Source organism: Corvus hawaiiensis, chromosome 5 (assembly GCF_020740725.1).
Source record: "Corvus hawaiiensis isolate bCorHaw1 chromosome 5, bCorHaw1.pri.cur, whole genome shotgun sequence".
Classification (NCBI taxonomy): domain Eukaryota; kingdom Metazoa; phylum Chordata; class Aves; order Passeriformes; family Corvidae; genus Corvus; species Corvus hawaiiensis.
In genome coordinates, this window is record NC_063217.1 from 8,642,290 (window position 1) to 8,658,124 (window position 15,835).

The 15,835-nt window shown below is 38.7% G+C and overlaps 1 protein-coding gene across 6 annotated transcripts in view; it reads left to right on the forward strand.

The window, feature by feature from the left end:
- Positions 1 to 15,835, forward strand: part of NSD2 (nuclear receptor binding SET domain protein 2) — a 99,759-nt gene that overhangs the window by 28,804 nt on the left and 55,120 nt on the right. For all 6 annotated transcript variants that reach the window (XM_048303013.1, XM_048303011.1, XM_048303012.1 and 3 more), the window contains one exon: positions 10,228 to 10,853. In XM_048303013.1, coding sequence (XP_048158970.1) covers positions 10,257 to 10,853 — 597 coding nt within the window. In that variant the 5' untranslated portion in view covers positions 10,228 to 10,256. The remainder of the gene's footprint in view (positions 1 to 10,227; positions 10,854 to 15,835) is intronic.

The window sequence follows — 15,835 nt, forward strand, 5'->3', positions numbered from 1 at the left end:
AGCTATTTTATACAGTTACTAGTTACTTGGAAGATTTTGATTCTGAGAACAGTTTTGAAGGAAAAGAGAGAAACTACCTAAATTCTCCTTTCATTGTGCCTTCAAATTAGCTTCTCTATGACCTGCAGTCATTGGAGGTAGCTGTATAAATATATTTGCCTTTTTCCTGTCATTTTACACTGACAGAAATTACTAAAATGATACATCAGCTGTTATTTTTAGTGTTTTTATCAAATTTGGTGACATCTATAACAGTTAATTTATATTTTCTAGCATCAGCAGGAAGAGAAGTTTTTGGAATGTGTAGAAGGAGAATGTAGACCGTACTCTATTCTGCTGCCCTTTGGGTTGAATAGCAAGCTACAAAAATACTCAAAGTTCATGATGAGCAGGAATATATACTAATATATATTAATGCCTTGTGATGATAAGTAATGCATGGTGGACTATGCATTAACCTTCCTGACAAGTAACTCTAAACTTTAGCACCAGGTAATTTATGGACTCTCTGGTACATTTATTAAGCAACTTCTGTCCAAAGAATACAGTAGATTATACCATAAACTGAATTTTTTAAACTGTATTTTGTGTGCAGTGAACAAATACCTGTGAATCATGGTTGAACCAAAAGCAAGGTTTCTACTAACCTTGCTAATGTTAAGAAATATTACCATTGCACAGAAGTTGTTCTTATGGTACCGTGGTGTGATGAGCTACATGTGGAAAGTAGGGGCTTGAAAATGTTTTTGAATGTTTAACAGCAGTCAAATTGCACTTAGTGAGTATGGAAAAGTGAAGTACTAACCTAATGTACTTCAGAGTTTTCATATGTTGGGCAAAATGACTTTGCCCTGGGGCACCACTGATGCAGGTTCTCATATTTGACTTACTGTGACACCAGTAAAATATATAAGAGACTTAAAGCATGTTTTAAATTGCAAGGATTCCTCAACAGGTGATGGCTCTGTTTCTAGTTTTGTTCCCATCCTTTTAAACTTGTCCTATTTTTATCTTGGTGCAAGATAGCAATTTGATCTTCTTTTGAACTTTGGTATTCAGCTTCCCAGCACAAATTGGAGCTATTTTACATTCCTATTTGGGGTAAGGATACATAGGTGGTGAATGACTGGAAAACTGCAGCATGATGTATTATTGAACTTGACTTTCATAGAAGCTTCAAGATTTTTCCTCTGCTGTCTGTGAAGGATACTGTTGGTTTTCTGTGTCTCTTTGGAGGAGCACGTGGATGTCTTGTTCTGTTGGCTGACAAAGATGACCATTTAACTGCCTTTGTGAAACCTCTTTGGCTTGTGCCTTGTACAAAATACTAAAACATTAGAATCTCACATCCATGCTAAAATACACATAAAAAAATGTGTTTTATACAGAATCACAGAATGCTCTGAGTTGGAAGAGACCCCCCTAGGACCATTGAGTCCAGCACTGAAGTGAATGGCCTGTATAGGGAATGAATCCACAACGTAGGGGTTAGTAGCACCATGCTGCAACCAGCTGAGCCAAGCTCAGGGTATACAAATCATCTTCAAACATATTTGGCCTTGAGGGCTAAGATCAGAATTCCATGTTTTCTTTGCCAAAGTCAAAAAACATAACACAAGTGAGTTCTGTTCTGTTCTCTTGAGTCCTGCCATAGTAAACAAGAGATACACCAAGGAGCAGAAGATAGATATTCTGTGACAAAAATATTTTCAAGAGAAAAGGCTGAGGTTAGGGAAGATCTCATTAGAAATATTATTTGAATGTAATTTGAAATATTTTGAAAAGCTACTGATTAAAGAATAAAAGAAGCATTAGAAAGAATATGCAGTAATACAGCCTTCTGTCATGGTGTTTGGGACCCATTTCACATACTTATTCATTCTAGTAAGCAGAAGCATAAATGTTCCTGCTGTGGCGTGGGTTAGTCTGTGGAGCTGAGGTTCCCAAGATCATGTATCAGATAAATCAATTGTGGAACTTGCCAGCCTTGGTGGGATGCCATCGGAGCAAAGATCCTGACTGCACTGGCTCTCAGAAACATCTAAACTGGGGAGTTATCTCTGTAGTAAAGAATGCCTAGATTCTAGGCTGATAGTAAAGCCAGAGGGATTTAAGCCAAAGTATGAACCTTGTAGAGCAGTGTAGGGTGAAAGATATATGAATATGGATCATTTCCCTATATGGAGTGGTTGCCAACAACTTTCAATCAAATACTTCAGAATGAAATTAATGTTGTGATTTTTTTGTGAGTGTAAAATGCAGACTATCAGAAGCTGCTTTATAGTAGCACTCCTGAACAAACTAGAAACAAATGCTGGGATTAAATGTGGAATGTGACTGAAATTCAGCCGTTGTGCTAAAAACAAGTTCCAGTCTTAAAATGTGTAGTAGAAAGTGCATGTGCACTACCTATTCATCAGGTGAAAGCTTGCCTCAAAATGGTAGTGATAGCTGAGCCTTCAGAAACTCTGCAAGTAAGGAGAGCAACTAAAATTGCTCAACACTACTTACTTCTACAGTCAGAACTAGATTTTCCCATGAGAAGTATGTACAACAGAATTTGTCCAAAGAACTAAATTTGATAAGACAGTGAAGTAGTGCACAAAGCTGGTACTGTGCTGAAAGGAAAGCAGAAAATTGCAAGAGATACCCACTGCAAACCTCTCTATGCAGAAGTTTTGGAAAGTGGACAAGAAGGAATTGGTTTGTTAGACAGGGAATTGTATTATCTTTCTGTCTCCAAGTGGAATGGGTAAGGTACGCTATATCTACAGAAACTTAAAACTCAAATTCCAGACCTCCACCTGTAACAGTTACACTAATCACTTTCTGAGAGATTTTTGATGTAGATGTAGCAAAAGAAATAAGAAAGGAATTAAGAACCCTGAGAATGGTGGTAATGCATTTTGGCAGGAGTATGGTAAAGCTCCAGCACAGGGAAATACTTCCAAGTAATGTCCAAATGAGAAAGGGCACTTTGTAGCAAGTATTTGGATTTGTTTGAAGAGTGTCTAATGTTTGAAGTCTCAGGCCTTGTTTGAGTGTTCTTGGCATACATCTGCCAGTTCCCTCTGTGTGTGTGTTTTGCTTCAAGGTAATACATTGATAGAATTATTAATGTAGTTGCATGTAAATGGTTATGGTCTGTGTGAAGTAGATCAGAATTAGCGAAGTATGGCCAGGATTATGTTACAGACAGTTACCTTGTTCAGATGTGGATATGTGCAGTTTTTGGTGAATGGTGCATATCTGTAAGTAAAATTCTGTAGTGCTGTGGAGTCTTAATTAATTACCTGCAAACTTTACCCTCCAGATCTTTACCTAATGCTATGGGATGTGAAGTTGAATGTACTGGGTGAAAGAAATCTTCTGTTTGTGCACACTACCTGTCCACATCAGAGAGGTGCATTATCAGTGCAATGTGTTGCTGCTTCTGTAAGCAACAGAAGATGTGGCCAAATACTGCTCTAAGATTACTATGTCCTCTCTGTGTATGTACAGCTGGGCCTTCATAGTGTTGGCAAAGCCTCATGTATCACCAGTGTCACTGCTGCTTCTTAGAATGATTCCTGTGCACCAGGTGTGCTTCTGGCATTTAAATGCACCCACTTGGATGAACAGGTTTTAATGCTGTGATAGACAAAGACAGCAGACTTGTCAGGGTCTAGGCAAAATGATTGTAGCCTCTGGATTAAAGTTAGTTGCTGTCTAGTCAGATCTGGGAAACGACTTCTGTAGAGGTGTAGCAGATAGCATTTTGTTAACGCTGCAGTTTGATTCGTTACTTATAACATTTTGTGGTGTCATCCCAGATTTGATCTTCCCTTCCTTGAATTCCCTCAGAATTTGCACAATCAGAAATTTTCATGATTCTCATGGTGAAGCTTCAGGCAGTTGTTGTGCTGCCACAACTACATACGGGAATAAGAGCAGAATCAATGGCCACAGTGAAGAGGAAACAGATTATAGTGTGTTTATCTGCTGCAGTGAATATTATGTAAGCGAGAGGATCCAGATCCTGAAAGTGTGGTGCAAGGAGTAGAGGTAGGATGCTGACGAAAAAAGGTGGTGGGATTAAAAAAGGTGTGGGAAATTAAACTAGTGTTAGACAGGTGAAAAAGCAGTATAAATAAGGAACTCTGCGTCATAGTGCTGAGCTGTTTGAGACTGTGTTTGGTTCTTTGTTCCCAAGCTACATAGATGCCAGCTGCACAACTCTGGCCCACCTGAAAGACAGAGAGAGACATCATTTCATTGGTGAGCAAAGACCTAAACTGAGGAAGTACTGAATTGGTGAGTCCTGTTTTGCTAGAGAAGGGATCATTCCCTTTGGAGCTCTCCAGGACACAGAAAAGTCTCAGGTTTGGGGGCTGCCTTTTAGTACTTATTAAATATTGTTGGTATATCCATTAGTTCCTACCATTTTACGCACCAGTGTTCCTCCCTGCTTATGTGCAGAGGAGAAGCCATTCTTTTCAATTTCATCTGTGGTCCCACCACAGTGGTATCTGCAGTTTCTCTTCAGACAGAATTACGACATCTTAGAAGAATTTGATTTTACTCAAATCCATCTCATTGCTTCACCCACCTCCAGCAGCAGGAGTGGAACTGACAACATTAAATTCCTGCAGCAGTGGAAAAAAATATTTCTTCGATTTTAAAGAGAAGGAACTGATGGGGAGGAATTCTCTTACAGAATCTTGTAGCCTTGTCCTCAGAAAAGGGTTGGTTGCAAAAGCTTTTCCTGAGGAAGAGCAAGAAGTCAGGTCCATCCATTTTGTAAGCTTGCTTTCTGCTGTAGCGAGTGGCATTTAAAGGGAAGAAATGACTTTCCATTCTACAGTTCTTAAGTGTACAAGTTGGTATTGCCTATTGTCTTGATAAGAAGGCAGTACTTGTTTAGGTTCATGAAAATAGGCTGTGACATTAAAGTTCTGAAATTTTATTCATCGAGGGAAACAAAGCAAATCCAAAAAAGATGGATACTTTTTTTCCCCCCCAAGAAAAATATTTGGTGGCAGGTAATACTGGGTAGTAAGTGCAACTGTAAGTACACTAAATTTTTTCACAGAGTTTTGAAAATGTGCTTTATCTTCTTATATTTACTGCAAGATTAATGAAGTCTTTACTTCAGGTGCTTTTACATTAAAAATCATCTCCTTTGGACGAATGCTTTCGTTTTACTTTCCTAAGACTCATGGTAAATTTTTAGAAAGGTTTGGTGTATTTATTTTCAGTTCTATCTCAGCTACTACAGTAAAGAGATAATGCTTTTGAATTTTCTGGATAGAACTGGTTTGTGACAACTTTTGGCAAACTTGCAATGCAATTTTTAGTTGTGTTTTCTTCTAAAATAAGATTCTGTTTAGATCCCGCAGTAATTTTTCACTGTTTTAATATGGTGAAGAACAGTTACAGTGTACTACACGACTGTAAATATCAACTCCTATTTGATATTTTAGGGGTTTTATACAAGATAATCTGAGTAAGCATCCTCAAGTTTTCAAATGTATTAGCAAAAATGTGTTGTAACCTTCTTAATCTCTTTAAGTATTTTCTCTCATTCTGATCTGAAAATAGGAATAACCTTTGGTCTTAAAATTGATGAGGCAATAAAGAGCACTTATCAGAAAGCAATCTTAACACAAAAAAGCAGCAGCCATCTATTAGCTTTTTAGTGCCAGCTGAAAGCCTGATTTGTAGGTAATAAAAATAGCTTTTGTGGATAAAGTTGTCTTAGTGTGAATTTGTGTTGAGGTGCGTCTTCCTCCCCTTCTTTCCCCCACCTCCCTGTGCCTGCCGCGAGTAATTCACCAGAGTAAGAAAACCCATAGACAAAACAAAAGTGGTATTTAATAGAGATGCTTGTTGATGGTTACTTACTGAGTTCACTCCCTTTGGCAGAATTGGAAGGAATGGAGTACTCCATTATTTCTGACACACCAGAAAAGCATCCCTGAAATTACAGCAGATGTGGAAGAAATGACTAATAAATATCACATAAATGATAGTGGCCTGGACAGTGAAGGAGGAATCTGACATGCACAGTAACTGTATTTGGCTCATGATTCCTGTCAGATGAAGAACTTTCAAGTAATTAATACGTGATTTAAAATGTCTGCAAGATAGTTTGCCTTATATAGAACCTGTTCTTTTAGTTTGAAAATGTGTACAAAGCCACTGCAAGGATTGTCCAATTGTCATTATATGATTAAAAATTCTAGAGACCTTCATCTGATAAGAAATCTTCTTTTGCATACTGAAAACTGTTTGTTCACAAGCCAAAATACCATGTTTATTCAGCAGACTCCTGGTTATAATGGTTTTTTCCCCTTTGTTAATCAAAATGGTACTTGTTGGGTCACCAGACATTCAATATGGGACGACACTGGCTTAAGCTCATTAGCCGCTACTAGCGTGTGGTGCTTTTGTCCCCTTCCTTTCCCTGCCCTCCCCCCATTTTCCTTTTCAATAGATACAGAGTCATCTAGAAAAAGATAAGGGATTGCTTTTGCTTCTGTGTGATATGGTGGTCCAGCATGAGAGCACTTGAATTTAGCTACCAAATCTAATTGTATGCTCAGCTGCTTCAGGACCTTACTCGTACAACTTGAATCAACCAGATCTTGTCTGTGATCTATCTTATTTCATTCTTTCATGTCTTGTCTTCTAGATCTCCTTGCATTAATTCCAAACTCACAGCAGCACTGCTTGGTTATCTGTTGATGGTTATTTTCTCCTCACCCCTTCTTTTCTGTTCTGTTGTCCTCTTCTCATAAAGGGCCTGGTCCTTTTTCTTCCTTATGGTGTTACCATGAAGTTTTCTATAGTAAAGGTGGTGCAAAATGTACTTGGCTTTAATTTTGATCTTCTTTCCTGAAACCCTTTGTTATTCCCCTGTGTAGATTTGCTAACTTTCATTTAACCAGACCCCACAATGTAGCTTATTTATTGCAAGGAAGATTAAGATGTATATCAATAATTTCCATCCCACTGATTGTTCTAGAGATGATGATTAACCTGTAAATTACTGTCTACATGTCTCATCTCCTCGGTGGGATTATATTTTCTTAAAGGTACTCACATCTGCTGTCATAGCCCATTATTCTGCCTCTTACTTTAAGCCTCTACTCACTTGGTTCTATTAAATCTTTGTACAAACGTGGTCCATTTTCCATGTTTTATAATCTGTATCTGCTGGCTGTGATATCTTACAGTCTCAAATTACTGCCTTCGGCTTCATTTTCCCATTTACTGTTGTCCTGAGTATGTTAACTTCCTTTTACCAGTATTACTCCTGGATTTGTTGTCTCTAGGCTCCAGTGATTTGAGGAGCCTTTTTCAGTGCTTTCGGCTGTTTTTAGTGACCTCTATTAGTGAGAATCATTAACTGAACCTTCACTCACTGAAGTTCTTGAAATCTATGTATCTTCAGATGGATTAGGCAAATCAAGGTAACTCCTAGAAGTTCAGGGTCTTTCACTGCATGGCTTTATTGGTCTTCTTTTTTTTTTTTTCATTTGTGATATGGCGTGAGTACTGTTAGGTTTATTAGCTAGGAAGAGAATTACTTGATTTCTTTAAGCCGTAGCATTTCACATAGTTACCTACTGGTCATTTTTCAGACAAGGCCTTGAACAGTTTGATCTGGCTTAAGCAAGGAGTTGGAATAGATGATCTGAGGAAATCCCTTCCAGCCTAAGTTATTCTGTGACTGTGGCGATTTTTATGTTTTGAAATCTTAAGATATCTATTTTAATTCATCCAGTGTCCTGAGATTGACTGCACCAGTAATACAGTCTAACTGGATTATTTACTGCTTTTTTGGAGGTGTGCCTCAAGCTTGATGGCTTTGTAGCTTAAAGAAGTATGTGATGAGAGTAAGAATTATTATTAAGCAGCACAAAAGAAATTCTGGATGACAAAACGCAGGTGGCCCGATGCAGAAATCCATACCCTGATAAGCAGTTAATGGAGCCATCCTAAAAACTGTTCCTCGGCCGGGGTGAGCCGCGCCGAGCCCGGCACCCACTGGGGGGCGTTGCGGCCGCGCGAAGCCGCTCTGCTGCCTCAGACGGACGGAATTCGGAATTTACATGCCCAAAGCAAATCTCTGCTTTACTCTGGTAAGAATCCCTGGGAAGGAAGTACAGATTTAGCAACAGTTCGGTGTTTTGGTTGTTTGGTTTGGTTTTGTTTTGTTTAGTTTTTTTTTTAAGGAGATTTGCACTCCGTAACTGTAAGTGTAATGTTTCCCAGTGGGTTTGCCTTTTGCCTAGAGATTTATAGAATTTGTTACTATTTGTTCCTTAGGCGAAATACGATTTCAGTTAAATCTGCTGAATCACAGCTTGAAACACTGTCATATTATTAATTGGGTTGAGAGTTTGCCTCATGTCCATGTTTTCAGAGAAGATGTTGTGAAAGGACATGAATTCTCTTTTGGTTTAGTCATTTATTCTGTTCTAGTAGAGTTTTGCGTTGCCTTTTATCTCTGATTCCTCTTAAGAGTTGACGTAGTTGGCTGCTTCCTACTCATTTTATGAGAGATTTTATTGGTAATTCAAATTTCATCTGACTAAAGAAAGATTAGAACCATTTCTCTTGCAGATTCACTTGGAGTTCAGGTACACTTGCTCTTCTTACCTTGTTTAATGCCAGATTTTCAGCCTACTGTTTGTGCCTGAAACAAGAATGGTTTTCATCTCTCAAATGAGGCTATATAGCTTGTGTGGATAGATACCCTTTATCTTGTAGATATTTTAGAGCAGCATGTTAGGGATATGGGAACATTTGCTAAGGGAGTGATGGAGTTATGATTTTTAATTTTTTTTTCTGCATCTTTGTAATTAAAAAGGTTTCATGTTTGTCAGTTGCTTTGAATTCAGGCTTGACATCCTTAAGAAGTTTGGCCAGGCTTCAGCAGTGCTCAGTTATGAACATGTTTACATTGCTATTCCTGATGTAGAGGTATCAAAAATGCAAGTTGGAGGAATATGCCAGTTGTAAGCATTATAACCATGTGCATTAATAAACAAGGTGGTGCGATTCAGAAGTGATTTCTTCCATAGCAACTGACAATTCAATAGTTACTTATCATGTGTTTTACTGCACTTTTTTGGAAGCACATGAGACTAGATTGGATGAAATGTTGATTCGATGTGACAATGCTTGGACTTAATCATATATGAAATTGGTTACCCTGAGCATGGATATAGTGATGATTGTGATGAGCTTTCATAATATTTATGATGGTGTATTTTTCTATATCATGTATATAGTGGACCTGGTAGTATGAAGAATCTGTGCATGTGAATTTTAAAAACTGAAATAATCTTGTCTGGTCTAGGAGCACAAAGGAATCATTCTGCCAGATTGATTTGTGTGCTACAATGACATAATGTAGAAATAGGCAGGGTTAGCTTTTAGAACCCTTGGAGAACCTATCTAGGGCAGCAAGTTGTGCAGTTTTAGCTTGCTGCATGTTTGCAGATGTCTGTATGAGAAGTAGGTGTTAGATGATACTGTTATCATGAAAAATCTGAAATTACAGCATTGATCATTTAAATTTTGGCCAGTATGGTCACTGGCCTGAAGGATTAGCTGTTTCCCAGTTGGGCTGGCGTTCCTGGCCCAAAAGGCTTGCCCTTTATTCGTTCTTACAGCCAGAATGCTTTGGGATATGTCTGGAGATTGTCTGAGCTGTAGTGCTTCTGCAGGAGGTGTTTTATGATGGAAGATTGAATGTCTGTAGAGTGAGGAAGGGAAGCTTGTGATGCTGCTGTCCATGGTGTAGGTGCTACAGGAGCACAGCCCCTGAGGTTTCTATGCTGGCACAACCTCTTGGAAATAAACTCATCTGGTTTGTTATTAATGATATTATCCTAGGTCTAACTCTCACTTGTTTTAAATAGTGTAGTACCTTTGTGTAATTATTGTGGGCAAGACTCATGCTGTAGATGGTTAACAGATGGTTAAAATGAAAGCTGTGAATTTGCTTTCTGCTTTTGATTCAATAAAATTGATGATTCATAGATATGTTTTTCTTGGACGTTTTTTGTAATGCATATTAACAGATACTGAGGCATTTTGGTTGTGAAGATTGTAAACAAAGCTTTTTTTAGTAAAACTTGAATGAAGTACATTAAGTTTTATATTAGTGCTGACGTCTATCGGAATACTTTTGACATTTCTTATTAAAAATATTTTCTTTTTGTCTTAATATAGCAGTGTAAGACTGGAAACATCTGGGCTGAATGGACTTTAGCATCAAAAGAAGTTCTCAACTGTTAACTCAAAAAATTAACTACATCAAAATGAAGCAGGTACCAGAGATCCTTGGAAATACCAATGGGAAACCTCAGAATTGTGAAGTGAATCGTGAATGTTCCGTCTACTTGGGCAAAGCACAACTTTCTGCCACTCTACAGGAAGGTGTCATGCAAAAATATAATGGCCATGAGACTCTTCCATTTATTCCAGCTGATAAATTGAAAGATCTGACCTCTCGGGTGTTTAATGGCGAGTCCGGGGCCCAAGATGCCAAGCTGCGCTTTGAACCCCAGGAAATAAAGGGAGTTGGAACACCCGCTAACACTACTCCTATCAAGAATGGCTCTCCAGAAATAAAGCTGAAAATCACTAAAACCTACATGAATGGGAAGCCTCTTTTTGAATCCTCCATTTGTGGAGACAATGGTGCTGATGTGTCCCAGTCGGAGGAAAATGAACAAAAGCCAGCAAACAAGGAGAGGAGAAGCAGAAAAAGAAGCATAAAATATGACTCCTTACTTGAGCAGGGTCTTGTTGAAACAGCGTTAGTATCAAAGACTTCAAGCACCACTGAAAAGAAGGTAGTACTTTTTTAATGTATTCTCTCCTTTGTTAAGTTTGTTAATCATACTGGAATTTCAGTGTTCATATGCTCATCTTCAGGCATTTAGGAGGTGCGTCCCATGAATGGGGAGTCATTTTCTGTGACTCTCTTTGTCTCAGTAAAGGACAGAATGCACTCTAGTTCTGGTCCCTGTTTCTTCCCTAGGATAGGAATACCCAATAAATTCTGTTTCTGTATCAGTAAAATAAGTCTCCAGAGCAAATCAGGGCATGTGGAAGGATGTGTTGTATGAAACAGAAACTTCAAGACATGTAGCAATTTTCCTGGTTCTGCATTAAAGAACAATGTACTCAGCAGTCAGTTGGCTGATCAGCTGGGCTCTTTGCCATCAGATTTTGGCAATTGGAATGTAGTCCCTCTGCATATTTGTCATCTGAAAAGAGCTGGTTTTGCTTGCTATAACTTAGTGGCTTGTTTTTATTGAAAATATCTAGATCTTGTATTTGGTGTCATTAATTTTGTCGTCAAGCTCATTTGTTTTTTGCTTCTTTTAAACATGGGCAGAAATGGATATTTTGCTTTTTTCAATTTGCCTTACCAAGTTGTAAATAAGAATGCTGCTGGGAGCCCTTTTCCCCGTTTATTTCGCTTTTGTTGCTAGATTCCATTTAAAGGAATGTGGTTTGCAGTAATTTTATCTCAGAGGAAAAACCCTACATAGCAGGGATACTTCAATGTATATTAAGTTTCTCAGTTAATAATTGAGAATGGTGTTGTATAACAATGGTAAATGTTAATGAATGCTTTGGCTTGTTAAAAGGTCCTGGGTTTGCACACCTTAAACACAGAATGAATGTTACAGTTTTCTGTCAACTGCAGTTAATCATGGAATCGGGAGTTGAAAAATACCTCTAAGATCATTAAGTCCTACCATTAACACAGCACTGTTGATTCTTACTTTCTCCCAAGGTCACACATACAGAGAGGAAACACAGCTGCTGTATTGCTGATTTTATTTACCGTTCTTTTCAATAAAACTAAATAATAAATGAGTTCACAGAACTGTGTTAAATGTGTTTCTAGGTATTAGAAATATTTATCATTTGTTTATGCTTTGACTGTATAATTCATCCTAAAATTATCAATACTGATGTTTTCAAGAATGTTGTTAAAGAGTTTGTTTTCCTTAATTTTCTTAAGGAGAATGTTTTAACACTAACTGGTTCAGACTTTTCTGAATCATTACTCAGAGGTAAAAGGTATGGGCAGTCAATAGCTTGAGTAATTCTTTGTCCAGCTCATTGTTAATGAGGCTATATTGGACTAAAAGGTGGTACGTTCAATAGCGTTGACAACTGGAGCATATTTGTGTGGATTTGTTAGTTGTTTTTTTTTTAGAAAGAGGAGGTGATATTTAATATGTCCACCTATGCAGTTTATTCTGAAGCCTTTTACACTGGTTGTCCATTAAGAGTGGCCTTTAATTTTTCCTGGTATGCAGTTCATTTAAAATGAAAAGAAAGGTTCATCTGGCTTCTTTGAGTTGTCTTTTGGGCAGAAATCATTAGGAGAAAACCTTGACAATGCTGTTTCCCAGAGTGGTTGGGACTTGGTGGCTGGTGAGTGATAGGGTTTTTTTGCTCCTGTGCCAAACCCCTGAGCTACCAAACTGCTGAATCAAGGCAACCACCTGCTTGATCTCAGACCTTGCAATATTGCAGCCCTGTTCTTTTCAGAGAATTTGAAACAGAGGGTCATGCTTCTGGCTTCTTTATTTCCTATCATAGTGCACTTCAAAGCTCAAAGGTCAAAAGGAAAAGCATTTAAAGGTCGCAAGATGTTATTTTATGATATAACTCCTTGGTTGTAAAAAACTGGGGCTTTTCTTTCTCTCATAGGGAGGGTTTGCAACTGTGCAGGTTTAAAATAAGGAAAACCAGATATGAGGGAACACGTGAAGGAGATTGTTCAAATGTTTGTCCACATGTACTTGTCAGGCTTGTGACATACATGCATTTTCTGTGATAATAACTGTAATAGCTTAGTTATCAGTGTTCTTTGGTTTCAGACTCTAGCTGTTATTTCATGGCCAGCATCCAAAGCCTTAATGTTAGTGCATCATACTGTGGTTTTATATAACTGATTGTGGCTGCAAAGTGAAAATTAGGTGAATACCCTTGGAGTAAAAACTGATTAATTTTGCACTCAAGATACCTGTTTATTGTAGGTTACATGTTAATGTAGAACCTGTTTGTCTGGCTTTATTTTTCATCTGGTTTCTCTCTCAATTTCTTGTTGTTCAACCTCTTACTCTTTTGATTTAGCAAAAACCACCATGGTTTGAATACTGCCTTTTGTGTAGGGTAATTATATCTCTCTGATGGACACAGCAGATTACTATTGCACTGAGGTGAGAGGCATATTGTGTAACAAATGTTCCAGTGCTCTGCTGTTGGGTGTTCTTCTTGTTTGGGCATTTTTTGTTAACAGAAATGAAGGCTATTTAAAACTTTATCTGTGAGTTAGCTTTCAGCTGGGAATAAATGTGATCTGCCCAGCTCTCACGTTAGATTTCTGTTGATAACCACCAGCTTTTCCAGGCCTCTGGGAAACAGCTGTAATGCTTTCATTTCCCAGCGTAAAGGAGATAAAATGGGACAACCTGTGGCTCTTTTCCTCCTTCCCTCCTGCTTTTCACCCTTCTTCCCTACACCCCAGTATCTCTTCACCTGAGAAGTTCACTTTAAAATCCAGGCCTCTCATGATAAGGCTTGGTTTAGCAACTTTACTGCCAAAGCACTGCACTCCTGAATGGTCTGTGTTATGGGTGGTGGATATCCTATGTTGGGGGTTTGAATTGACGCCAGACCCGTGGGCTCTGGTAGCTGCTCACGTGCCAGGGTGCTCTGGGACTGGATTTTGTCCTGACTGCTTTTCAAGTCACTGTTTTCTGTACCAGTGAGGAATGAAATTTTCTTCCTCATTGCTTGTGTTAGAAGTGAAGCAATCCTGTTTGGAGGAGCAAGGCAGAGGTTTATTTCATATATTAATCTGAGTCTGATCCCTAGAGAATCCATAGTTTCTGTACAGGAAACAGAGAGTACACACATGTGCAGCTCTCATGCCGTCGGTCCCAGGGTAGGTCTGTGCTCTCTGACCCTGGGAGCAGCCCAGTATGTGATCCTGGCACATCGGAGCTCATTCTGCAGAAGCTGGGATGGGCCTACAAGTGGCAGTTCGCCCTTTTGGCTGGGTTTCCTGGCCTGGCTTCCCAGCACGGGTGCAGTAGCTCACAAAAGCAGCAGCACTGTGTCCAGAACAAACCTGGAAGTCCACACACTGCTCTACTTGCTAGTGTAAGGTTTCCAGCTGTGTAATATATGTCATGATCCAAAAATTATACCTTCCATATAGCTTCCTATCCACTTTTCTTGCAGTTCTCTTCTAGTATTATAACAGAAACTTGGCAGGTTTTTACTCTCTCTCTCTGCAGGATATGGCCTATAATGACCTTGCAGTAGCTACATGGGGGGCAACTGCAAATTGCTGGAGTAATTCCACTAGTCCTTGTCATGTGTTTATGTTGCCATTTCATCTTCACAAAACTCTTCTGGCCAGCTCCATTATATCCAATATCTACATACAGACAAAGATTTAAAAACCCAGTAAGGGGAGAACAGAAGCAATCTGAGGATGATCATCTAATTTGTATGTGTCTGTGGTAACTAAATATGGGAAGCTGGGGACACTGAAGGTGATGATACTGCTCTGATGTTTGCATCTGTCAGTAGAGGCCAGCACAAAGCAACAAGCTCCCTTTGTAAGATTGGAGAAAGGAGTTCATCAAATGTTGTATTATCCTGTTGCAGATGGTACAGGCAGATCCAGAGATTGCTTGTTTTGTCTTAATTTCAAAAATAAAAAGAAAAACAAATAAGTATGTGTTTTCAGGGGAAGGACTTGATTGTTTCTTATTATCAGTTGCTAGGAATTCCTGGTAAAGTACAGTTACTGTACGTGTCACAAAATGTGCAGCTAAGCTACCACAGGAGTCAGGATCTGTAGTTGTAGGGTAAAATGAACTCAATTATGTTTTCCTTTTTAATGGACTGTTCTGTCAAATCAGATCCTGTCTTCAGGCAAGTGATAACACAGGCTATCTGGCTGATGTCACCAGGATCCCAAAGGAGAAGGAGTAGTCCTAAAAATCTCTTCTTGCTGATCCCTTCAGGAGCAAGAGAAATAACTTCTTACCCTTTTTGGAAGAGTTTCTGAGCTACTGTTTTGCATTAGCCCTTACTAAAGGATTAAGTTTAGCTAAGCCTTGGGAACTTGTTAGTGCTAAGCAGTTCATGATGTGCAGCAGTAATTGTTACTTCAGAACTTTAAATTGTTTTTTCTTAATGCCTCATTGGAAAAGTGTCTTAAAGAACTACTTGTTCTTTAAGAAGCACCAAAAAGCATACAGCAATATACTGGTTTGAGGGGAAATTAGAAGCTGTATTTTCAGAGTGGCTACAAAATTAATTGCAGAAATTGCCTGAGTATTTGTTCAGGCTTTCCATACCAGACTTCCTGTTCTTGTATGTAAAAGTGGCTGAATTAAGTACACTTTCTGTGTGAAACTGCTGTCTCAATATGTATTATTTAAATACATTTTTTGCCCTCTCCATAAAGACATTGGTGGGAGAGTCCAAATCAAGTATGAAATAATATCTTGAAGTGTTGACAAAAATACTGCTTAAGAATAGCACTACCAAGTTGGATCAAGGAGCCGTTTAATTCAGCACCTCAGTTCGGGGTGAGGTTCAGTGGAGGAGGCATTATGGAGGGTAGAGACATGGCAAATCATGGAGTGATGCTCTTTTTGAATATATCCAGCCTCCAGCAGTTTGTGACTCAGAGGTTTCTGGAGCTGGTGACTCTGTATTTAATGGCTGTAGATGGCTAAATTCGTGGAAGGAGACCTCGGGTTCTTTTTGAGCCATTGTGAGCTTT